The sequence below is a fragment of the Nylanderia fulva genome, unplaced genomic scaffold (assembly GCF_048542155.1).
Source record: "Nylanderia fulva isolate GAGA-0341 unplaced genomic scaffold, ASM4854215v1 Scaffold25, whole genome shotgun sequence".
NCBI classification, from domain to species: Eukaryota; Metazoa; Arthropoda; class Insecta; order Hymenoptera; family Formicidae; genus Nylanderia; species Nylanderia fulva.
Genome location: NW_028190314.1, coordinates 898,690 through 924,810, shown reverse-complemented (window position 1 = coordinate 924,810; position 26,121 = coordinate 898,690). Strand labels below are relative to the sequence as shown.

At 32.8% G+C, this 26,121-nt stretch overlaps 2 protein-coding genes across 2 annotated transcripts in view; one reads left to right on the top strand and one right to left on the bottom strand.

The window, feature by feature from the left end:
• The first annotated feature begins 3,154 nt into the window (after positions 1-3,154).
• The window catches only part of Bre1 (E3 ubiquitin-protein ligase Bre1), a 77,821-nt gene continuing 54,854 nt past the window's right edge, over positions 3,155-26,121 (top strand). The window contains exons 1-3 of the mRNA XM_085483440.1: positions 3,155-3,234; positions 9,221-9,408; positions 9,527-9,575. The gene's annotated coding sequence lies outside the window, so the exon portion shown is untranslated. The remainder of the gene's footprint in view (positions 3,235-9,220; positions 9,409-9,526; positions 9,576-26,121) is intronic.
• The window catches only part of LOC114941137 (uncharacterized), a 29,940-nt gene continuing 28,463 nt past the window's right edge, over positions 24,645-26,121 (bottom strand). The window contains exon 4 of the mRNA XM_029316028.2: positions 24,645-26,015. Within this exon, the coding sequence (XP_029171861.1) occupies positions 25,260-26,015 (756 nt within the window). The 3' untranslated portion in view covers positions 24,645-25,259. The remainder of the gene's footprint in view (positions 26,016-26,121) is intronic.

The following is a 26,121-nucleotide window of genomic DNA, read 5'->3' as shown; positions in this document are numbered from 1 at the left end:
TTATAATTCGCGATTTGGAATAAAATTTTATTTCCAATTTTTTATGCGTCGTGTAACACAGAGAGAATATATACATTTTTTTGAAAAAATAAAATATACAAAAAATATATCACGCACACAAATATAATTATGAATAATTTAAAATTTTTTTAAATCAAGGATAAATAGATAAAACAAATTTTCTACAAATTCCTAAATTTTTAATTAGAAAAAAAAAAAAGATAATTCTTGATTACTCGCGCGATCGACTCTCTCGTGCACGAATTCTCGACCCGAATGGAATGCCCGAACGAAGGATGCATGCATATGCATGCATGCGATGAAGCAAGTTGACGACTTTCCAGCCTCGCGGTCGCGTGCGGACGCGTCACGAAATGTCAAGGCATCCTCGCGCGAGTGAAAGGACGCGTCCTGCCGCGCCCGCTTTTCGTTTTTCCATCCTCGTGCGAAATAATTAATAAATTAATAACCCGTCGCGACTCTAATCGGCCGCCGTGATGCCGATGAAATCGAAAGGAGCGTGCGAGGTCAAGGGTCAAATACGCGAGAATAGCAAAACGCAAGAGCGGATGTTGTCTTTTTGGAATTTAGAAGATTATTAATAAAATAATGATAGCTTACAAAGATCTTTTTGGTAGATATAATGAATAGATGATAGATACATATAATAAATGATTAAATTGAAAAGAGAAAGAGAGAGGGAGAAAGAAAATAATTAAAATTAAATTAATATTAGTAAAACGAAGGGATGTTTTTTTTCTCTAAGGGTTTTATTTCATAAAATTATATAAATTATATAAATTATATAAATAATATAAATAATATAATTATAATAATTATATAAATTATATAAAATTATATAAATAATTAATTAAAAATCGTTTTAAATGAATTTTATTAAGATTATCTGACAACTGCATTTGGTTTAATATAGCTCTTATAGTCCTTCTTTGTTCACAAACATTATATAAATAAGTTTACGATGTATATATAATATTAAACACGTATCGCTTTTTATACGTAATGTACAATTATAAAGAATCGATAGATACTTCTTTCTTTTTCTCTATTTTTGAAGAAAATTATTTTGATGAGAGTTTTCATTATTAAATTTTATAAAGTTTGATTAATTTCCGCATAATCTCGTCATATATTTATTCAGCAGGCTACGATAATTAGACATTTACAGTTCTTTGATTTATATTATTCCTTCGATCAATATCGTCGATTGGCATTCGACACATCGTTGTTGAGTGAGAGAGAAAAATCGTGAAACGCTTTATGCTCGACTCGAGTATCGGTGCATAAACGTGATTATTTCCGCAATAATTTAACGATAATTACATCGAGATGAAAATGTTCGCTACGGCTAAAGCATAACTTTATCTTATGCGATTGTTAAAGCTTTATAAACGCTTCACATTCTTATGAATATTTATTGGCAATAAAATACTAGTACCGACAACTCTCTTTATGTAATTTTTATAATTTTTTAAATTTATATACAGGGCTATATATATATTATATGTTGTAAATCTCTTTTCTATATAACTTGTTATTTTTATCTTTTTTTATTATATGTTTTACGACGATTAGTATATTCTAAACTAAACAAGTTTTTAATCGTATTCAAAAAGTTGTTTCACATCTTATTTTATATTTATTTGTAATTTTATTATACGTACAATTTTCAAATTTATTAATTTGATGAAGCCCTTTGTGATATTAAAATATGAATTATATATTAAGGTAAAATATTAATTAAATTTTGTAATTTATCTCTCTCTTCTAAATATATCCAAATTAATCTGACCGACCAGTTCTAATAAATCCAGAGCAATTCCGGTTCTCTAATGTAACTACAAGCTATTACTAATATACACTTGGGAGAACAGTATGCAAGAGTTGGCGCCGAGAGTTGTCTTCCAGGCAACCTTGTATTGACGGCAAAATGTAAATCTAGTCAGAGGTCAATGATTATGTAGTTCAGTACCGATAAATGTGACTACGCATGTACCATGATTAATACTTACGATCCATCCATGTCGGTTCGTATCTCGGTAGAAAATATCTCGGTTAAAATTAGTCCCACGTAGGTGGACAAGTATACACATGCATTAAAACTCGTTTGCATAATTGAAAAGCACATTGTTTCTCGATGAAAAGGCAATTTGAGAGAGAGAGAGAGAGAGAGAGAGAGAGAGAATGTAAAATTTGCTGATTTTTATATCTCTGTAAAGAGATTCTGTTTTGAGAGAAAATGAGTTAAAAAAGAAACTGATTTATTATTTTTATGGATTTTTGTCAAAAACCGGATATTTCCAAACTCACTTATACAAAGATAAATAATTCATATAATATGTATACTACATAAATAAAATTTCATCAAATTAAAGTGTTTCATTGCTCTTTAAGAGAATAAAAATTTCAATGAATTTGACGAAATTTTGAAAAATAAGATATACACATTAATATATTAATAGATTATAAATATATTTATAAATATTATTATTATATTTTCAAAATAAAGTTTCCAAGATTGATTTACATGCAATAATATAGACTGCCCTGAAAGTCGTGAAAGTTAATTTACATAAGATAACATTTTTGTTCCAGAGAGGACGACGACATTTTCAAAGTTGAGTTACGTCAGTCTCAAGATGATTGAGTCAGGTCATAATAGATTCTCTTCACGAAATTGCCTCGCCATTCTTCCGAGAAATCCCGCGTTCTAACGATACACATCTTGAAGATTAGCGAGCGCGCCGCGTCGTGAGCTTCCCGAAGATGACGCGTATCATCCGCGTCGCGGGCTCTCATGTCCCACGGATAGAAAACGTTAATGGGTGCCCTCGTGAGCGAGGTGGGCGCCCATTAAAACTAGGATCCGAGCGTTTAGAGCCGCTGACAAATGTGACATGATCCGAGGCGCGCCGAGTCGCGCGCACGCTCGCTCATCCGAGTTAATTGTCGGCCGCAATTAAGAACCGGGTTTTATTGAACACGAGAGCCCAAGCGAGATCATGGGAAAGGGTTACACCGTCGTCCGGCCCGAAAAACGTAACGCCGCGTAAATCACGCCGCGTTAATTAGGCCCGCCGCGTCGCGACGGATTCACGTCTCCTCGCTTTCGCCTTGGAAATTTACGATGATCCCTTCCTCCACTTGTGGACCTAGGATGATGTCGTAGCTAGGAATAAGGACGCGCAAGGAGAGGAAACGCTGAGAGACTCGGTGAGTTGACTTCCCGTTGGATATATTTCCATATTTATGATACTGCACGATTCATCTATTCATATCCTTGGCTTCATATATTCGCAACAATTACGACATCGAACATACAACAATTAAGACATCACCGAGGAGAGATATGATTGAGTAATTTTCTCGTTTCTCTCTATTTGTTGAAATAGCTGGTTGTTGGAACGAAACGTGTTTTTATATATGAATTAATGTATATGATATAAGTTAGTTTAAAGCTTCGAAGATAAAAATGCTTAAGTTTTATATTATGATAATTTACATATATGAAGGGGAAGAAAATGTTGGATCCTCTTGTCACTCCCGCGACTCGTTGAGATGAACTCCGAGGTTTTGCGAAAGCGTTTATCGCCGATGGGTTTTGGAGTAATCTATATGCTCGTCTCATCTACGCGGTAGACAATACTCTTGACTACCGCACGAGATGAGAATTTCTAACGAAGATGCATGCGAATGGCTCGTGGCGGATTTCACGTGGGAAAGGTAAATACAACGGCATCCCGTTGTAACCGATTCGACGTGTTCCATATTAACTCTTCTATCAATGATGGTACTTCGATGGATCTTTTAGCGCATTTTAAATCTTGAGTAAATAACTCTTTGCGTTTGTGTCGTCTACAACGTAGTTACGTTTCGCAGTTTGAAGACGGAAGAGAATACAGCAGCAATAAAAGTTTTCTTTACATTTCCTATATAACACAAGACGATTCTTAACGACGTGTACATTAAATAGAGAAATGGAGTAATTTGAACAAAAATAGTGATTCCACTTCCTTACATTTTTCTCCTAATTGAAAAAATTATATTACGCACTTGTTTTAATTTTCTGCACATATCGCGGAAATTTTCGATTATCTGCCCGCATAATTGTGTTGCAGGAACGGTCTGCGTATTTACGGATACAATTACGTAAAAGTTAGTTAGATTTATTAAAATGGGTTAAGTTAAGTGCGCGTAACTCGCATTGAATTTTTTTACGGAAACGGTAAATCGCCATCGTGTTTAGTATAAGGGGACAATCCCGGCAAGATGAAGCCAGACAGATAAGACGAAGACCTTTGCACGCGAGAAATAAATGGTTACACGCTTTAACGCTTATAAGCACGTTTTCAAGTGCATCTTAGACGAGCAGGTGATTATCCTCTTGGAGCATGAGAAAGGCACTGCGAGATGCCCGATATCTCCGAACGTCCCTTTCTACCTTCTCTTCCTCTATACTTAATTTATGCCAACTTCAACAACCACGTCCGCTGCTCTTAAACAGACTGAAATACTTCAATTAAAAGTCACGTAATTTATTAAGTGATATATTCAACAAATAAAAATTACAGTTTCTGACCAACTCTTTGAGCATAAATTGGATGATATGTATTAAAATAGGTAACCAATTTTAAGAGATGCAATATTGGTTCTCTATTTAATTCCCTAATAATTAATATAAATGTTAATATATTTAATCCTGATTTTTTGCGAAGATGAGGAATAAAGTTGACATTTTTTTCAAATTTAAATCAGCAAGCTGCAACTTTGCATAATTGCTGAAATTTATTGCTTCATTATTCTAATAAAAAACATAAATAATGATGATCTCAAAATCAGAAAGTTTGAATAACTTCTCGTTATTTTTAGAAGAAAGTTTTCAATAAGCAATCTTGATGTTTTCGATCGCGGCAAGAATTACGCGTAATTTAACTTTTATCTCGTCAAAGTGTTCGACGATATACTCGTGCTATCAAATAAAATTGCGAATTTAATGTCTCGCCGATCGTTACGATGAGCGATAAATGTTCGACGCGCGTAACGAATGCTTCGTTAAGCAAAGCATCGTTAATTATTGCGCCCTCGATTATTCCGAATCCGTTTACGCGCGTTTAAAAAAAAAAGGGATCTTCGACGCGCAATTTAAAACGTGCGTAAATCGCGCGTTTAAATCACCACGCTTAATTACGCGCGTAACTTTGTCGCCCTTTTCGTCGCATTTTGTGTTACGCAGACACCTTGCTTCATCCAGATTTACAGTTTGCTTGGCGGGTGGCGAAAGTAATTCGGGAGAGAAAATTTCGACAATATTCATCTTTCACACGTGAGATAAGCAACGCGTTGCAATAAAGTGACATTTAATTGCAATAATCTATATAGCATATAAATATATATATATATATATATATATATATATATATATATATATATAATATATTAATATAATATATATATATATTATATATATATTTATATATATAGCAAAACTAAGAAATATAAACTATAAAATAAATTATATTATAGTGTAAAAGAGAGCGGCATATTTTTTTTCATTTATCGGAAAACTGCAGCGTAAATTGTCTTTTTGCGACTTTGAGCTGTATTATTTTAAATCGAAATTTTAATACAAAAAATGTTCAAGTAAAAGCAACGACTCCGCGACACTTTAATCTCGCTAAAACCGGAAGATTGTATAGGAAAACTGTCTCAGATGGGCGTGTGTTCACGCTACCGAGTCCTCCTCTTTCTCTCTCTCCAAGCAGCAGAACAATTTGCAGTCGCACGTGCATTATTACGTGCACACGCGCTTAATGCACGCAAATCACCGGCTGCGGCGCTTTAATAAGCGTCGTAGCGCAGATAGAATGTTCAGATACACACGCGAAACTATCGGCCGCCGAAGACTTCTGGTGCCGCAGCTTCGCGAAAGGTTAAAACGGGAGGAGAAAGAAGGAAGAGAGAAGAGATGAATATGAAAAAAATAAAACGCTCGCGGAATCGTTCCTCTTCGCCGCATAATCTTATGCCGTTTGACGCGCGATTACGCCATTCCGAGAGCTGTGTTTAATATCCCGGAGGACGTGGATCGATCTCGCGTACCACGTGAATTTTCTTCGAGCATATACACACATACATACATGCATGCATACGCCTACAGGTCCGCTTCATCGTTACGCAAGCCCTCGATTAGTAGCCGTAAAATTATCGAGCTACAAGCGAGGCGTGCTAATCCCATTACTTTCGAAAATCAGATACCGCTACGTCATCTTGTTCCTTCTTTTTTTGCTTTTACACCAAGCGAATTTTCGAACTCGAACGTTCAATTCTTCACTTTATTATGTTTGTTGTTTATTTTTCACTAAATATCTGTTGTATAATTATCAGTGCTTGCTGTCATCTAAATAAAATTATATAGATGATCATCTAGAATCTAAATGAAATTTTGAGAGGCATCTTATCTTTATATATAGATAATAAAAATATATATTATCTATATATGTGTGTGCATCTTAGATGAGAGAAAAAAGTGTTCAGATAACTTGGTTTAGAGTAATAGCATATAAAAATATTTTAGTAATAGAACTTAAGCAATAAGTGATAAAAAAATTATAAATAAAAGTATGAATATATTTTTATATCCTTTTTATAATTTACATTTTTTTTATAACTGTGTTTACATAAGCGATTTTAAAAATAATATTATCTGGAAGTTATCTAGATGTATTGCTATATAATTTTATCTATAGATATATTTAAATTCAAAATCATCTTCATCTTACCTAAGATGAATTTACACATTTTCATCTCTTGATCTATTGTAGATAATTTTTAAATCATTTAAGCATAACACTGTGATAATTATTATCGAAGACTGTTGTTGCTTTAAAGCTGATCCGCGTTCTGTGTGTTTAAATCTGCAAATCCTTAACTTAACCGGGACAAATATCTTTCTATCTTTAACACCTTTTTTCTATGAGTACTTCAAACTTTGGAATGTTTGAAAGAAATTAATACATTATACGCAGAATTTCGCTGCAAAAAAGGTACTGTCAAGTGCCCATCTCAATACAAAACCGCGAAGAACTTAACATACTTGTATCGAAAAAGAGCATATATACTTTTATCTATAATAAAAAGTTATTGCATTCACGGCTTGAATTTTACGACACGTCCCCCGAGAACATTATTTGCAAAACTTTATTCTTGCGATCGCCTCGAGGAAAAATTGTTATCTTGAACGCGGTGAAAGTTCGCTATTTCTCGCGTAAGAGCTGTCCCGGAGCCATCCGCGGATAATCGTATGTAAATATCCGACATGAAGTGAACACGAAAGTACGTAGTATGAGTGATTATCGCCCATGCGGCGAGTGTATTAAATACCCAAGTTGATCGAACTTCACACTGAATTTATGTTTCGTTTCTAAAAGGCATGCGGTGAGCAGCCTTAAAATGTCGCTTGCGGCAGTAAGACATGCAGGATATATGTACATAGTTGTACCGAGAGCAATCTCGCAAACGTATTTCAATGAAGTCCGTACATATAAACGCGCGCGGTAGCTAGAAATGAAGATGAGATGCTTCATTACGACGTTTCTGGCAAACAATTCCATCCGTAAAAATAAAACGTGTAGGCCTGGACTACAATAAGTCATACGTCGCAATCGGATGTCAGAAAACGTAAGCGATGGTCCAATGAAGAAATTTTGTTTTCCCTAAAAGACTGCAACATACGACTTGTTGTAGACCAGGCCGTAACGTATTATTCCGACTATTGTAAAATATTCTAATAATGCTTGATTCTTATATGTCTTGTATTGAAACGCTAAAGGAATCTGCTAGCAAGAAGTTCGGTACACATGAGAATTCCTGTGTTACAAAATTGTATTAAAATTCTAAACTAGGGTTAAATATCGAAGTCACATTCATTCGAGGCGCACCTCATATCTGCTATTTTGTTCCGCAATTTACTTGTCTTATCAAATACAGCGCGAACACAGGCGTAATAACATAGTAGCGATAACGTCTCGTGATATAATTTGTAGCGCTGTTATCTCTTTTGTATGTATTAAACAGATGGAGCGTAAGCAATAAAATGTGTAATTAAAGAATGTGCGAAGAGAAACGCGGTACATGTATCGTATATTAACATACATAAATAATTAATTCTAAGTTGCGCAATAAAATTGATGTATTACTACATATAATACATATAATTTATGTATAATGTAATAATATATAGATTATGATGTGTGTGTGAAGCTAGCATATTATTTAATGGAAGATCATAAATAATTGCAAGTTCTTGTTTTATTCAATAGTTCTTCAATGGTAGAATTTTTGATAGTTTAATAATAAACAAATTGTTTTAGCGATTATATTAACTTCACGCAACATATTACTTTGTTCTACGGCATTTTTCTTATCGGTAATTATCAGGATTTAAAAAATGTATATAACTCTGCATGAATTATAAAAAGAGTTCTGCCTTTTAAAAACAAAAAAATTAATTAAATTAAAATAAAGACAACCGAATACTTATATCTATAGATATTGAGATAAGCTACCTCAGTCAATTTTCGAAAATTATATTTTATCTAAAGCCATATCTTTTTGAACGAATATCCTTCGAGTTTTAATCAATTATTAATATTATTAAATATTATTTAGTATCATATTTAATATAAATATAATTTAATATCAATATTAATTAATTATTAATATTAATATTAAATAATATTTATATTAAATTATTAATAATTTATCAATATTAATATTATATTAATATTAAGTCACGTTTAAAATATCGCGCGCGTTATTATAGACTGAAGTTGCCGATGTAGAATAGCGAATAACTTCAGTCTTTACCGAACGCCGCGAGCCGCGATTACCAGAGGTGGTTTGAGCTGCGTCCCGTTGTGATTAATTAGTAAGCATAATCATTTCTAAACTTTGTATTGTAATATTTGTCAATTGCATATCATCATTTCAACGTTCATATGTAGTCGTAATTGCTCGAAATGCATGTTACGAAAAATCGATGCAAAATCTCTTGCGAACGATCAACATAACCCAATTATTTTCGCGCGCGCGAGTGTGTCGCGATCCGTGGATTCATCTATCATTAATTCTAATTTATATTGTGTATGTTATAATGCGAAATAATAAGATTATTTTAATATATGTATTTTATTTGTTACAGGTAGGAGTGCGATACGCAGTGCGATTCAAGCATCGTGTCGTGTAAAGTTCCGAGTGCCGGGAGTGCCGTGTAAAGTTTCGGGCGATCGTAATTATATTTGTTTTCGCGAGTGCCGTGAGTGCTACGATGGACCAAGAGAGGAGAAGGAGATCCAGAGAGGCATCGGGCGACAGCGGGGCAACTGTGAGGTATGCAAAATATAAAAATATTTTTTTTCTTCTAAACTGCATAGTTTATGAAATATTCGATCGTTTTCTTTTAAAGCACAATGTATATATATACATAATTTGAATATTTTGTTTCCAGATCAAAATATGCTGTGTGCTACAACTCCGCTATCGCATACTCCGTATCGGTGAGTGAGAAATTTATTTTATAACATTTCTATAGCGGTAATAGAGGAGTGTGTTAAGCATTTCAGAGTTACAGTAATAATTATTTTAATCCATTATTTCAATTTGCAATTGTTATTACTTTTAAAATATACGAAAATAGATACTATTGTTTTTTTTTTTTTGCTGAAATTTTTTATATTTAAAAAATAGTTTTTTCAAAGTTTTTTAAAATAAAATAATAAATTGAAGAAGGTATAAAGTTTTATGTAAAATACAGACTATATAAAAACAAAATAAGATGTAATTTATTAAAGCAATTTTACGTGTTTTAGATTTTTAATAGAAATAATTACTAAAATATTCTCAAAAAGCTGCATTTTAAGAAAGTAAAATGTTACACACAAATATTAATTGAATATTAAGAGTTTAAATAATAGTACTCACCTCTCTTCCCTTCCTCCTTTTAAATGCACCTGAATATTTCTTACTTAGCAAGATTTCACAATATTTGCAAATAATGCGAAAGAGCGATATCTACGCGGAAATTTAGATTCTTAATGAACGATGCAGTTGGCTCATTTGTTCCACGCTGCATCACACGCATTGCACCGGTTATATATGCACACAAATATATATGTACATAATAATGTGTACCGCTTAAAGCGTATATATACTCTTTCACTAAAGATCCGTGTAAACCCGTTTAATACGCTCTTTATGACGAAGTGGTTATACTAAAGCAATGCTCGCGATGTTTGCATTTGCCACGCGGGCCTAAAGAGATGTGGCCGCTTCACTCCATCCATTATCCTTAACTGAAGGTAATTACAGAGGTAGGGCAAAAAAAAAAGGACGTATCCACGCGGCGGATCAACAACGCAAGCAGGTTCGCGCGAGGAGATTAGGCTTTTTGCGTTCTCCCTATTACCCCGATCTCTTCTTTATTTATATTTCCTCGACACTTTGTTTTATATTATACTCCGGGAGGGAATCCCGATTAAAGGAATACCTGGCGGCCCGCGGACCGTAAACGCACTTCGAAAAAAATAAATAAATAAATAAATAAATAAATAAATTATAGAGCTAAATTATCTCGTATACACTATATTAGAATGTCGGAAACGCTACCATCGCGCGGGTCGCAGAGTTAATGCACTCGTTATTAACATACATCTCCTCGATAGGACACCGCGGAAAATGGCGGGATTATTTTGCCGGGAAATATCTTGCGTTCCGCATTTAGTCTCGTTAAAGCCGCGAAAGGTTTTTCTCGTAAAGAAAGAGAAAGAGAGATATATTGCTAATTAATATTATGATTGATTGATCTGACAAGAGAAGTCTGCGAGTAATCAAATGATAAAATATGACGCACTGAAAAATCTTAATTTTATGAAAAGATCGATTTAAGACTCCCGCACAATTTTAGAGCGGATGTAAATAAAGTAATGAGAAATTTTTATTATCTTGGCACACAATTTATAAACAGATTAAAAACTGTATTACATTTTCTCAAATGGGAGTATACTGCTATACCGCATTCCGGTTTAAATATCTAATTGAGCGTTTAGTCAAGTATATGAGAATCTGATGTTACTTCTGGTTTTGTATCTCGTATTTAATACTTCAATTTTTTATAATAAAATTTTTCGATGAATATATACTTTTAATAATCGCGATTAATTTTGTCGGTGGGCAAAAAATCAAGTGGCCATTTAATCTCGATAAGAAACAGAGCGCTCCTTTTCGCAGGATGTAGCTCTGGGCGATGGGAAGAAAGTTTCGCAAGAGTAGTTTAATTCTGTAGTCCGTTAGACGATAAAACGCAGAGTGAAGGTCTATGACGAACTTGTGTATACAAACATGTGTGTAGAAACAAATGGCGCTATATAGAGTCACTAATTAGTGCGATTGCTCGCGGCAATTATGAATATCTAATCATAAAAAAAAAATAAGAACAATAGAAAAAAAGAAGCATTCTCTTTCTTTCTCTTTTTTGTTACCATTACAATTAACAAACAATAGAAACTCTACATGCATTAATCGTCTTTAATTCGCGAATTAATATATATATCTAATTAAAAAGATTCTGTTTTGTCTTACATAATTCTACGTTTCTCTTTGGTATATATGTGATTAACTTTTAACATTAATTATGATTGACACGTGTGATTGATGTTATCGGTGAAAAAATAAATTAGCCACTCAAGTTCGCGAAACGAAACCTGACCCTTTTCGTAGCTTCGAGCTACATCGTCGAAAGTTTCGTAAGTAATGATTTATTTCTGTACTCGGAGGCAGAAACGAGAAACGGATCGTGCGATGCACCGCGACACGAAATTGATTGAATAACGAGTTCAGAAGCGGTCGTCCTTCAATTGCATGCGCGAGCTTTTGGTTGCATGCTTCGTTTGTCACAGAGAGGAGAAAAGAAATATTATCGTAATATTATATTTTACGATGCTTTTACCACAATATTTTATTATTTTTATATTATTTGAGATATCTCGCGAAATTATACCCATAACTTGGAGTTAATGATATATATTAAAGGTGTATGAAACAATTGATCTCGATATATAAAATCCGTTTCAAGTAATCGCGTTACATCGCGAAACAACCGATTTCTAATTAGCGCATGAAATCGATTCGAGTAATCGTTATACGTCGAAACAAACCGATTTCTAATTAGCACGTGAAATAGGTTTAAGTAATTGTTACACGTTGGAACAACCGATTGCAAAATCGATAGCATTATTTTCGATTTACAATATGTTGTGAAAAATTAATATTAAAATCAATGCATATTAATTACACTAGAACAACCTGCGTTCTGAAGTCAATATGGATAGTTTTATTTAATAAAATATAGCAACTCAAAATTTAAATTATACTAAAAAAGATATCATATATCAAGATTAATTTTATAATTGATATATGTATTAAAAAAGATATATATTATCTTTATTTTTTCGTAAAAAAATGTTGTATTTCTTGACATATATTTTAATGGCTGCTGTTGAAATAATCTTAACAATATATGTACGTAATTTTATTTAAGCTTAAAAGATGCGCAAATATCGTAATTATTATTTTATCAATTTTTTATAATTATCTCTTTCGCAAAAAAACCATTTTCGGGAAACTAATTTTTGACTAATTTTCATGAAGAATCTTGAATCATCAAATCGGAGATGTGTTTATTCGTCGTAAACTCGTGAACAGTTATAGTCAAATAACACTTGTTTCACACTCATACTTTGTTGACATCTTTCCATTTGATTTGCATATTTGCTCATCTGACTCTCATTTCTTTCCATTAAATTTAGAGAAGACTTCAGCGCAAATATTTATCGTCTAATTTTAGAAATGACTCGAGTAGAGGGATAAAATGAACGTAGGTCATCATATTCCGTGCAATTTGGTTCTCCGCTTCTCATCTCGCCGATTGATTAATGACCGAGATGCGAGTCAGGTTGCTCTTTAGCCGTACGGACGCGCCCTGTTTCGCCGGAAATTTATTTGTTTCACACTCGAGCGGCGGGTGTGTCGACTTGCGGAATGACACATAAATCAAGCCTTCGCGCCGTCCTCTTCTTTTCCTCTCCTTTTGAATTCGCGGCTCCCATGGATCGCTATCTCAGCAACGGATCCGGAACCGACGAGAATTAAGTGTCACGGACATTTCGGAAGGCTTCGTGAAATTTCGCAATTCTGAGACGTAAAAAAGTGGAGAGTTCAAAGAGATACGCATACTACACTCGCAGAATTTATACGGAATGCAATATTTTTTTCTTTGATATTCGTTACTGAATTATACTAATTATCACGATATATTATTTTAAATAAAAATAAAAATTAATATTTTTTTACACAATATTATTAATTTATAAATATCGAGAATAATGAGCTTTAAAGAACAATTTGAATATATATGTTGACATTAAATAATTATTATATAATAAATATTTTTATTTTTTATTGCAATAATAATTTTGATTAATATTATCTGATATTAAGAAGTGATGATAGTAATAATTACATTTGTTTTGGAAATTATGATATTATTAACAGTTTATTTAAAATAATTCTATAAGACTTAATAAATTATATTTAGATACATAATTAGTTTTTACATCATCAGAAACACATATATCACGATTTAAGAATCTTTATAAGATTAGGAGGAAAGAAAAAGTGTTTACAATATCCTACAATTAATCTGCGTTGATCAATATTATATGAGCGTCATTCTTCTTCTTTTTTACACTTAATAATGAAACCGTTAACTTGTTTTTAAGCCAGTGATTGGTATATGTTTGATTGACTGGCTTGGTTAATTAAGGAAAAAAAAAATAGCCGAAATTAAAAAGTCAAATTTAAGAACGAAGAAAGATAGAGAGAAAGAGAGAGAGTTTCAGACCTTATTTATATTGAATTGTATGTATATTGTTTGTTTTGGAATGTTCCTTATTAATTTGTTGTAGGCGATTCTTGCTCGGTTTGTCGCCTCCTGATAAGCAAACCGGTAATTAATTGATACTTTCTACTGTGATACACATATCTCGACATTAAAGATCGACTTTAAAGATACCATGCAAAATGCATCTGACATATAGAGTCCACGAAAATAAATTACTTCCGTGCAAAATATTCCATGTCGACTAATATTAATCAAAAACATGTGTATCTCTCATTTATACCTATAAAATATTAATATTTTTATGGATATAAAATTTTAATATAAGTTTTTATATATAAAATGTTGTGAATACTATAAAAAACTTTAAATTTTTTAAAAATATTTTAATAAAGATATATTTTTTAGATAATATAATGTCATTAAAAAATTTTTTTTGTTCATGAAACTTATTGTCATTACAATTGGACATAATAATTGCTTGCACTGATATCATTATTTAATAGAATATAATTAAAATTTGTCGTTAAAATATTACTAAAGTCATAATAAACTTGCTATTGTATTAACCTGTCACGGAGATCACATCAATATAAATGTTAATTATCTTATTATTATTTTATTGTAATTGACACGCACTTCTTTATAATATGCCCACATAATATACTCGGAAACGATCAAAAAATATGAAAATTTGTGTCAAATTGCATGATATATAATTCGAGAAATTACAGTCGATCTTTCGTGTCGGCGAACGTATATACAAGTACGTAGAGAATTGCTGCGCGATATTTCATCAGCAAATATGTCACTCGCGGCAACGTGTTGGATGCAACTTGTCAATTGCATAATCAATAATTATCGAGCAGGCTGATATTATTCCTATATCAGACTATATCTCATTACCGGATGACGCTAATGACCTTCTAATAACGTAATTCGCACAACGGAACAAAGTTTCTCGTGATACGCATAAATTTTATCGCGTTGTTTTCTTTTTTTCTACCTTTTATTGTTATCAAAACCGTAGACGATTAATAAATGATCCGATTATTGATGAGCCGACATTTTCAAGTCAGAGATGTGAAGAATTAATTAATTTGCTATTGTAAGACAAATCAGTTAATTACTTTATTTTTATCCATAAAATTTTCATATAAAATTATAAATCATTAAAATAATATATATAAAAATTAAATATTAGCAAAATAAAAAATTATATAAATATATAGAATATGTAATGTAAATAATAGGTTTCATATAAGTATATATTATATAAATAGATATATTTTGCTGATTTTTGAATCAATTTTTCTTTCCATTTTTTTTCATAAGTGTCCGTAATTTTCAGTTTGATTAATAAAGCGCACGATGGCCAAAGAATAAGATATCGAAGAGTACATTAAGTAATGAATATACATATATATTCCTTCGTTGTGAAAGAAATATAATAACTCGTGGGAACCGGAGCCCCCGTAGTTATGGATTCGTGTTGGGCAATAACTCCGCGAACTGGTTTATTTGGTTCCCGGCATATATTACATATCTCTCGTAATATTTATTGCGTCCGACCGGCGAAATTATATCGACCGCAAGTACACGATGTCGCCCGGATGGCTGCCAAGGCCGCAGATGTGCGGCGTGAAATCAAAGATTTATTTATTCCCGCTAGAGATTTATTTGTTTATTTTTTTATTTATTTACTAAACGCAATACGATCTCTCAGTAATTGCCCGAGATTCTTGACAACTTCCATCTGTCTGGACCACGTCTTTTTATGAATCAAAACGTCATAAAGAAAATGCTTCATCAAGACATTGCAACTAATCGTTTCGAGATCGCGCTCCTATTTATTAAGTAAAGGAAGCAATGTAATTATAATCTATATAATTTACTCCAGAGAAAAGAAGAAGGAGAAAGAGGAAATCATTATTTCCATTATATGTATAATTTATTATACAGGATGTCCCAGAATTTGCGGATCACCTGTTAATGGCAGATTCCTGCGAGGTTATTTGGAGACAATATTTTCTTAGCAAAAATGTCGAGGTACCAATAATTTTCGAGTTACGAGCGATTGAAAATAAAAAATTTTTTGCAAACTAAGTTTTGTGGAAATAAAATATTAACAAAAAATCACATTCTTTAATTAATTTGAAAAAAAGTTTATTTTAATAGAATTGAAAACATGCAAAAAATAATGACTTCTCTCGACATTTCCGCTGAGGAAAAATTGTCTCTAAATATTATCCAAAGAATTTGCTTTTAACAGGTAATCCGCTAATTTTGGGATATCCTATATTATATAATTTATATTATGAGTTAACACTAGTGACTGTTATTAATAATTTTGGGAATTAATTTATATTATATTATAATTATATAATTATATTATTTTATATATTTTTATATAATATAATATTATAATATAATATATGTATATATTATATTATTATATATTATATAATTTATATAATTTTTTACAGATAATTTATTTGTATATCTGTAAATAAAAATAAAGAATAGTTTTCGTCACATATTCTCTGCATGTGTTCGAAACATAATTTGCTCGATATCCGTCAATATTAATAATGATGGTTTTCACGAGTAATAAATCGCAGATAATTAACGTTGGAACATTATGTATACATTATAAATATCATAAAGTATATCGCTTTTCCTCTTCACATCAAGCCGTCAAGTTGTTTATTGATTCGCAAATATCTTCGAGGTTATATCTGATAGACAAATTATTTAAGTGATTTGTACCCAATAATTGATTGCGATTTAAACGCGAACGCAATTGTGCAAGGGATCACGCTCGATGTCTCACTCAACTCGAGCAAGATTAATTTGTGAAAATTTTGGCGGCCTTTGTGGAAATTGTGCAACAATATAAAATTTTTTAATTGAAAATATAATTTTTTCTCAAATAATATTCAATAATAAGAGAAAAAATTATATTTTTAATTAAAATTTTTTTATTTTTGAGATGAGATATATTATTATAATTTTAACAAAGATCGCAAAAATTTTCATGGATTAATATTTATTTAATTATATAGTACTGTGAGCTTTAATTGTGATAGTTGTGATAGTACTGTAAGCTTTAATTAGGTAGTCGTCAGTAGAACTTTTTTTATAAGACTCTAAAATTAAAACCTCTAGAATTCCTCGCGGAAGAATTTCTTCTGAGCTTCAATTATTTCGGCAACATTCTGGAAATATACTAATTCTGTAGGAGTATAGTTTCCCTACCAAAATGCACAACTGCTATGCAATGACTATTATTTATATCGACGCGTAACGAACCGTTAATAATTTAATTATCGACGATGCACTCTTCGAACTCGAGCCGTGCAATTTCGTTCGGCAAAGTGAAATTTAATTGATCGTAAACGTAACGGCAATTGCAGTCGCCGAACTCGAGCATGTAGAGAGTTTAAAAATCCCCTTTTTTATTTTCTGAGATACTTTAATTATCTTGAATTTATAAATAAATACAGTTTTAATAATGTGTTAATAATTTCTTTGTTTTTTTTCACAGTTTTTATGACAGTATTAATTAATCTGATATCTTATGGTAGTTAAATTTTAAACAAAGATTTAATTAAACTAAAAATAAATATATGTAAATCAGATATTTTTCATTGAAATTAAGTACAGACACCTATCTTCATATACGAAAGATAAAAATTCTTTTAAAACATTATTGTGCATTATGGGTTACCGCGTAATTTTTACATGAAAGTCATAATTTATGTATATTGCTTAAATCACGTGAAATCTCATTTTGTTCGTTTTAATAAAAAAAAAAAAAAAGATTGTCAACATAAGCGCCGCTTTCGCTCTTTCAGCGATTTCAATATATTGCATATAAACCGTACGTACATATATATTTCCATACAGATAGCTTTAGGTAGGTGTTCGAAACGTAATATCGTGTTCGCATTGAGAGGCCGGTACTTATAGTGTCCATTTATGTCACTGGCGCGTTAGATCGAAGACTCTCGTAAAACAAGTAGTCCGCACGCACACTTGTCAAACATATTGTGTAACGCTAATGGATCGAGTTTATTCATACGATCGCTGAATTACTCGGATCGCTCGAGTTCCACGTGGCTTTCGTCATGGCTTTGTTACACGGAGAAAGTATCGTATCGTCAATCGTGTAACGCGACGACAAGAGAAAAAACTTGAAATAAAAAAATTTTTTTAACTTTTTTTGCAATATTAAAAGTTAAATGCTTATATAGCAAAATTGTAGATAATTCCATAAGTACTCGATAGCAGAAACTTGTAAAATATTACAGTATATAATCATCTTATCTCATATTATAAAAGCAATATAATTATTACTTCATCCAGCATCACAGATTTATTTAACAAATAATATCTCGAGACTTTTTATATAAGAAAAATGTTTTCATTTTATTTAATTTTTTTGTAACTCTGCTTTTGTCAAGCAAAATTTATAATTAATAGTTAATAATTGTAATGAACAATTATAAGTAGATAATTATATAGAGAATAACTTTTTTGTAATACTTTTTCTTATAAAAGGAAAAAAAATTGGCACCAAATTGTTTAAAGAATCGATGATCAAAAGGGCATTCATTCAGTAATTACTCTGTACAGAGAGATTTATCCGGTATTAATCAAGGAAAAGCATTTAACGTTTCGCACGAAGAACAATGCCGTTTGCTTTCGTGTTGCAAACTCTTAAACGGCGAGCAACTCTCTTGGCGGGATGTAATTTCGTCTCATGATAGTGCACTTACACGATCTCGCTGTTTTACGTAACGTTCGCGATTTTTTTCGCTAGTCCCGCGCAGCGAGAAAATCTTTTTCGCGCACGGGAATCCTTTCGCCATCCTTCTCTCTCTCTCTTTCTCTTTCTTTCGAGAGCCAGCGCAGAAGAAAGTCGAATGATTAGACTCGCGTAATCATGAAGCGTAGTATATACAGCCTAAGATACGTTTTACATTGCTTCCCCAATTAAATGTATTTAGCAAGCGCGATTGTGGTTGTGGTATCGCGGTTAAAATCCAATTGTCAAATGACTTCAATTATACAATTATATTGTATGTACTCTGTCTCACCTTCCTCGTTAAAATTACTGCATTCCGCAGTGAACTTGGAACCGATTTTCTGCCACTTACTACTAATTTTTTTTTGCAAGAGGCTCAATTTATGAATATGTAAATTGACGGTGAACTATATAAATGTTATAAATATGTAAATTGATGATTATATAGAGTGTATTTTTCTTAGTTACGTATAACTTTATTCACGAACAATTATCTTTAATGTTTTTCCGAGAATTTGTTTTTAAAAATTGATTTACAAAAAGTCTTAATCAATAAATATAAAATTACATAATTTTAAAGAAATGATGACAAGGATAACGAGATATATAATTTGATTACATTTAAAATGATTTTACATCTTCGTGTTATATTATTTTAAGGTAGTTTTCTTTTTTTCTTTTTAATTGTGCTAATTATAAGATATTTTGCATATATATAAATGATCCTCGTTACCATAAATTAATTGTCGAGACGCAAATTGCCGCGTCTCTTCGATAAGTTCCATAATTACTAGAGAGTTGTGTGTTTATACCAAAAATTCACCGCGTCATCCACGCACAACGCGCTAGTTAGAGGAACGGGTAATTAAAAAAAATAACATCGAAGCGGACGGTCAGGTGGATTTTCTCTTCGGCCATCGAGTTCAGCAGGTCATTCGCCGTATCTGAAGTGGACCTCAGTCCGCGGCTTATATTCTGTATCGCGTCGAAGGATCGTAATGCACCGTGTCGTTATAACCAGTTCTTTAACGGGCATTATCTGATGCTACACGGCCGGTCGAAACGGATAATCTCGAATCGGCTGTGCCGATTCACAAACTCCGCGTAGGTCATGGATACACGAAGTCGGAAATAAGTTGTGGCTGACAAATAAATCAAACAAAATGAATTATTCGTCTCAGTTACGATGAATGAATTTTACGGAAAACCGGTAAATGGATTCTCGATGTATTGAAATAATTTAATGCTTAAAAAAATACATTATTTTTTCCTCAAGCTCTTTCTCTAGTCGAATAGAGATTCAAGAAATTAGAGCGCATCTGTTTTTAATATCTGTTTTTATAACTTGACTCGAGACTTGTATCTACAGGTATTAGAAAATGTTTTAATTTTTTAAATATATTTTTTTTTTTATCTTTATATAAATATAAATTAATCAAAAAGTGTATTACTTAAAATCTGCATATAGGATCCTATAATGCATCTCTTGATATGCGTTATGATGCAGTGAATCGTATCGCAAGATAATCATAAATTAACTTCGCCAAGGTAATCTTACTGAAATGAATGCCGGCATTACAAGATGTATATATACATATTGCGGGCACTTCAAATCACTCTTTGCTTATATAATTAATAATTTTTTTTTCTCGCGACGGCTTCAAATTGAATATATTTTTATCACTCAATTGCGGGTAAAAATGCGAACATTATATTGATACTTTCGCGTAAACGCATATAATTGGAACGGGGCCAATTATTTCCGGAAAGGAGCAACCGGGGTATATCACCTAATAACTCCTAATTTTCCATTAGTTCCGAGCCGAGCAAGAGAAAGCTCTTGTGTGTAGGTTCGCTTATACGCAGATCGCCCGATCTCTTTCGTGAAGTTTCATGAAAGGAACTTTTCCGTCTTGAATATCCTTATGATAATATATAATATAAAATTAATAAATATTTGCTTAATATACTCTTTGCATATTTTATCGCCGTATTTTCCATAATATTTTTAGCAACATACAGTAATTTAACACAGCAATAATGATTTAAATGGAATAAATTATGCTTATTACTGCGAAAACTTGTTTCTCGTAAACATTTTTTATCTTTCTGTAAGATTGAAAATATACTGATATATCTATGAATAATTTATATATACACTGAAAAAAATGACTAAATTAATAAATATTTATTTGCCAATATTTACTGCCAAATAAATCATTTATTTGAAATAAATAAATATCTCAAATCAATATTTTTCATATCAAATCAATACTATTAGTTTCAAATAAAGGATTCATTTGGCAGTATTAAAATAAATTTTATATATATAAAATTTGTATACAAAAAAAAATCGCAAATATCCGATGTACCTATATAAGATCACGTAAGCTCTTATAATTTTAGTTTCGAGATATACCGATACGAAATACGCAAAGTTGTACGAGATGAGTAAGAAATTATGGATTCGTCTGTGCCGAGAAAATTGGCCGCAAATGCGTTTCCCAAGTGGTTTTATATAACTGTTAAGGCAACTTTCGACCTAAGGTTAGCAGTCCGTCAAGTTGAGGCCTGCGCATCATAAAATGTCTAATGAGCTACGAGACTAATTAACGACGCGTCGAAGATGACTCGACGCTAAGAGTCCACTTGAGACTTAGGCATAATGCCTCAAAAGCTTTGTCGTGTACGTCGTATCTTTATTAAGCAAGCAAGATCTTCAAGATCTTCTCTCCTCATGACTATATATTCTCTGAAGAGATGCTATTTCTCTCGATCAGATTAGGTGAATGAAAGGCGAAGAGAATCGCGGCTGATATAATGGTCTATAGTGATAGAAAGAAGAGAGAAAGGGGGAGGAGAATGAAAAATAACAAACGGATTGTTGAATGGACAGAGAACGCGTTCGTAATTGCTGCAGCTATTATTCGATCTCCATACGATAACTGCAAGATATATTTGTAGCCATTTGCTAAACAAGCTTCGGTCGAAAATTAAAAAATTAATGATAGATTAATTAAGAAATCCTTATACAAGAATATAAAGACATTTAAAAAATGGAATTTAAATTAGATTTTGCAGATGCGAATTTTTTTGTCCGAAACATGTAATCAATTTGTGATATATCATATTAAATCAAATATATATATGTTTGTATGTGCGATTCACGATGAATGTTTTTTTCTCACGACTATAAATTTTATGATAAAAGAGTCGGGGTTTTTTATAGAAAAAATATTCTTGAAATATTAAGTGATCAAAATGCTATTAAAGTAATATCTTTTCTTTTCATCTAAATCAACTTTTATCAATGTAACTTTTAAGAAGTAATTTATATATTACATTATACTTTCTTTTTTTCATGTTTACTCTGACATTTCTTCGACAAAGATATCTTCCTTGTGTATGATTTATTTAATTCTCTCTTTCATCGATCGATCCTTTGACTTGTTCACATGATCCATCAGACACATGTTTGACCTTGCACGTGTTGTACGCGATCCCGCGGATCTGTTATTTCGCATCTCGCGATCATCCGCTCGCAGCATCCACGCTTCTCCGGATCGTTTCCGTAATCTGATATGCTACAAACCATCACGTGCCGGCAATTTGCCATTATTATGCGCATACCTGAGATACAGTCCAACATTCTCCAGCCAAATGCCCGTTTATTTTTGCGTTTCACAATGCAGAAAACGCAAAACGCCGGGATTCTCCGAATCTTGCGGTCGCGGTTTGCAGTTTTAATCTGTTTTTCGAAAACGCACGCAGATCTTGTGTGTCGAAATTTCCACATAGTTCGATTAAATTAAATGCAAATTAAAAAATACCTTTCGTATACCAAAATAATCACAGGTATACTGCATATTGCACATAACACTCGAGTTCATAAAAAGACTGGAAGCGCATATTGACGCAAAACTGCAAATTGATATCTGGTAGCGTAAAATGAAGATAAATATTTCGCGCGAGCGCAAATATACACGGCTTAATAAACATTACGTACGCTAATGGCAAAACTCGTCTTATAGCTTTCTTCAAAAATATGATGTATCGCCGAGAGAGTCATACACTCGCAATTCATTTGAATATTAACGAGCGATTTGTGTCGCGTGGCGGGATTTACGATAATTCTACTGGTCCCCGAGAGAAAGAGAGAGAAACTCCATCACGGCGGCGATTTATTGTCCGCATATTCTGCCCACGATGCACCGTTATACTTCAGACGTGAGCCGCGCGATTGCACTTTATCTAAACATAAAGAGAGAAAGAGAGGAAGAGAAAGAAAAGGAGGGTTTATTCCTTGAAAAATAGACTATTTTAAATCAATTTTATTTTTTTACAGATTTAATGAACAAATTAAGAATTTATTTATTTATTACGAAATTGCAATAATAATTGTGCACAATATTATATTTTAATAGTTTATTTTTGGGAAGGAGAGATTTGTTTCTCCATGAAAATAAATAAAACACATTTATTCAATATAAATTAGGAAATATCTGTTATATTTCTTTCTTTATTGTCTTTATTTTCTATTTTGAACAGAGGTAATTTTTAATCTGTTCACAATTTAATATAACTGTACAATGTAAATGCTTATTTGTATTTTATTATTCCAAGTTATAACTTAATGTATTTCGCATTAGACAGAATATATATATTGAAAGGTTTTTTTCTATTAACGTGCAAAATGCATTGTTTCTTAATAGAATATATTACTGTATCAAATAATTTAAATGGAATCAATGTTTTCATCACTTTGCCGAATTTATCACATATCCTTCATTATGGATTTAACTTATATAAATTGTATTCTCTCGATTTTGTCTAGTTTATTTTTTTAACGTATGTATAATGACTTAATTTCAGAACGCAAATGCAAATGAAAAAATGCAATTTTCATGTTTTATCGGAGAATGAAAATGTATTTATTTATTTACGTATATCTAAATTCGAATTAATTCATCATTATATAAATTTAATCTCTTGAAGGAAACAAATGCCCTCTTTCTCACCAATCAGAGATTTATTTTTTAGATCTCTCGAATTTTCAATTTTTTATTTGATCCATATATCTGAATCATCGATCTCTAAATTTTCTACGATTGAATTCGAACATCTGTTTGCTCGCGCGATACAAAAACCCATTTTATCTCCTGAAATTTTATATTTGAACAGTTAACAAAGTTGCTCAGAGAAACAGATCCTTAAATGTTGCTGTAGAAATCCTCTCTTACACAAAAGTCGTTACATTATTTACGCTGGTATGGAAGTTCAGTTGATGTTTTTCGAACCATCCATTCTCCGGCGGTTACTTTCAAATACGGAGGAGATACTTCTCCTACAAGCAAGCAGCAGACTTTTCGATTTGCAATTGCCATATTTGTGTTGCAACCGACAATTGGACTTCTTGTGTCGCAATCATATGTTGCAGTTTCGGTGAACGATGAGGAATTGATCTATTTCTTAATTTCACGGACCCATTCCCGATATAAGAGCAAAATTGCCATAATAATTGAACACAAATACTTAGAAAGAGATTTCGATTTCTAAATTTTTTCATTAAAATATCCACAATATCTAGAGTTATATATTTATAATAAATTATTTAGATTGATATTGTTTTTCTTTTCAATATATTCTTTTTATTTCTCTTAATAGTCAAACATTCATTTATTTTTTAATTTTAATATCAATGAAGTAAAATATTTATTTAAATTAATATCAATTTTACCCATTAAAAATTGTATTAATATCTACTTCAAAAATGATCAAGTCATAGATCTGAAAGAAATCTTTGGGATTAAAAACCAGTAATTTATAAAATTAAAAAAAAAATAAATTAGTTTTATCCAGTTAAGAGGAATAAAATAAACTTACTCTGAAAAATTCAATTTATTTAATTCTCGATTTAACATATAATTTCTCGTATATCAAAAAATCTTATTCTCCAAATTATTAAATATTACATTAAATTAGTATACGGAGCTTTGCATATATATGTACATTGAGAATAATTCAATAAATACAGGAACTAAATAAGGCACAGTGCAATGATTATTATACCATTATTACATCGATACTTGAATTACTCACTTCAATATCTTACTTCAATTGACTAAATATCGGATTGTCTTTGAAAGAAGCGCGCAAACCTGCGCGTTGTTTAAGAATGAATAAAATTTTTTCCTAATTTCATGGCGTTATCTTGTAACGCGGACGTAGACAACTCTCGATGTATCCTAGAAAATGTTTACGAACATGTACTAACCTGTCGCAAATGTAAAGCGTGAAAGCTCTCGCGGTCTATTTCCTATAAATTTACCAGCAGAGAAACACGTCTGCCAAGTGCACTATCTTCCCTCGAACATCTACCATAATGATGCGGTTGCAACAGTATTTTCACTTGATTCTTCGTCAACCTTCTTCACTTTCGAAAGTATCCGTCTCTTCTCTCGATTCCAAGTGTCCCCGCTACGTGTTGCTCTGTATCGGTGTCAGGATACTGGATTCCTGATCGGAATTGGGCGGCGTCAAGGCCACGTTGCCTTCGGCGTCCGCGCGATCGACCCCGGTTTCGTCCCCGGATTTGGCCAATCCTACGGCGTTGTTGACGATACACTTCTTGAAGTGGGTCCTCATGTTGCTGCTTTGCGAGAACCTGCCGCCGCAGTTCGAGCAGGCGTAAGGCTTGGTGCCGGTATGATAATTCAGATGAGTCTTGAGGTGATGCTTCTTGGTAAAGGCCTTCGAGCACAGGTTGCACTGATACGGCTTCAGGCCGGAGTGCAGCCTGGTGTGGAGGGTCATGTTGGAACGGTCGGCGAACGCCTTCTGGCAGACCTGGCACTGGTAAGGCCGTTCGCCGGAATGGGTCCTCAGGTGTTGCTTAAGCAACATCTTTCGCGAGAACGCCTTGCCGCATTGCTCGCACTGGTGCGGCTTCACGCCCGTGTGTATGCGCACGTGCATGTTGTAGGCCACGCGCTGATTGAAGCTCTTCCCGCATTCCGCGCATCCGTACTCCTTGCGATTCCGATGGATCTTCATGTGCGAGCTCAGGTAACCGCGATCGTTGAAGTACTTGCCGCATTCCGGACAGGTCGCCGCGAACTCCCGCGTGCCCTCGTGCACGCTGCGGTGGTACTTATAGTTGCGCAGCTGCGAAAACTGTTTGCCGCAATCGGCGCACCGGAACGGCTTCTCGCCCGAGTGTGTCCGGCTGTGCACCTGCGAGCATGCGAGCGTACGTCATCATCACGTAGACATCGACTAGGTTCAGGGTGTCTATAGCGCTCAGGGAAATCTGGAGAACCGGCCATTGTCAGGGAATTTA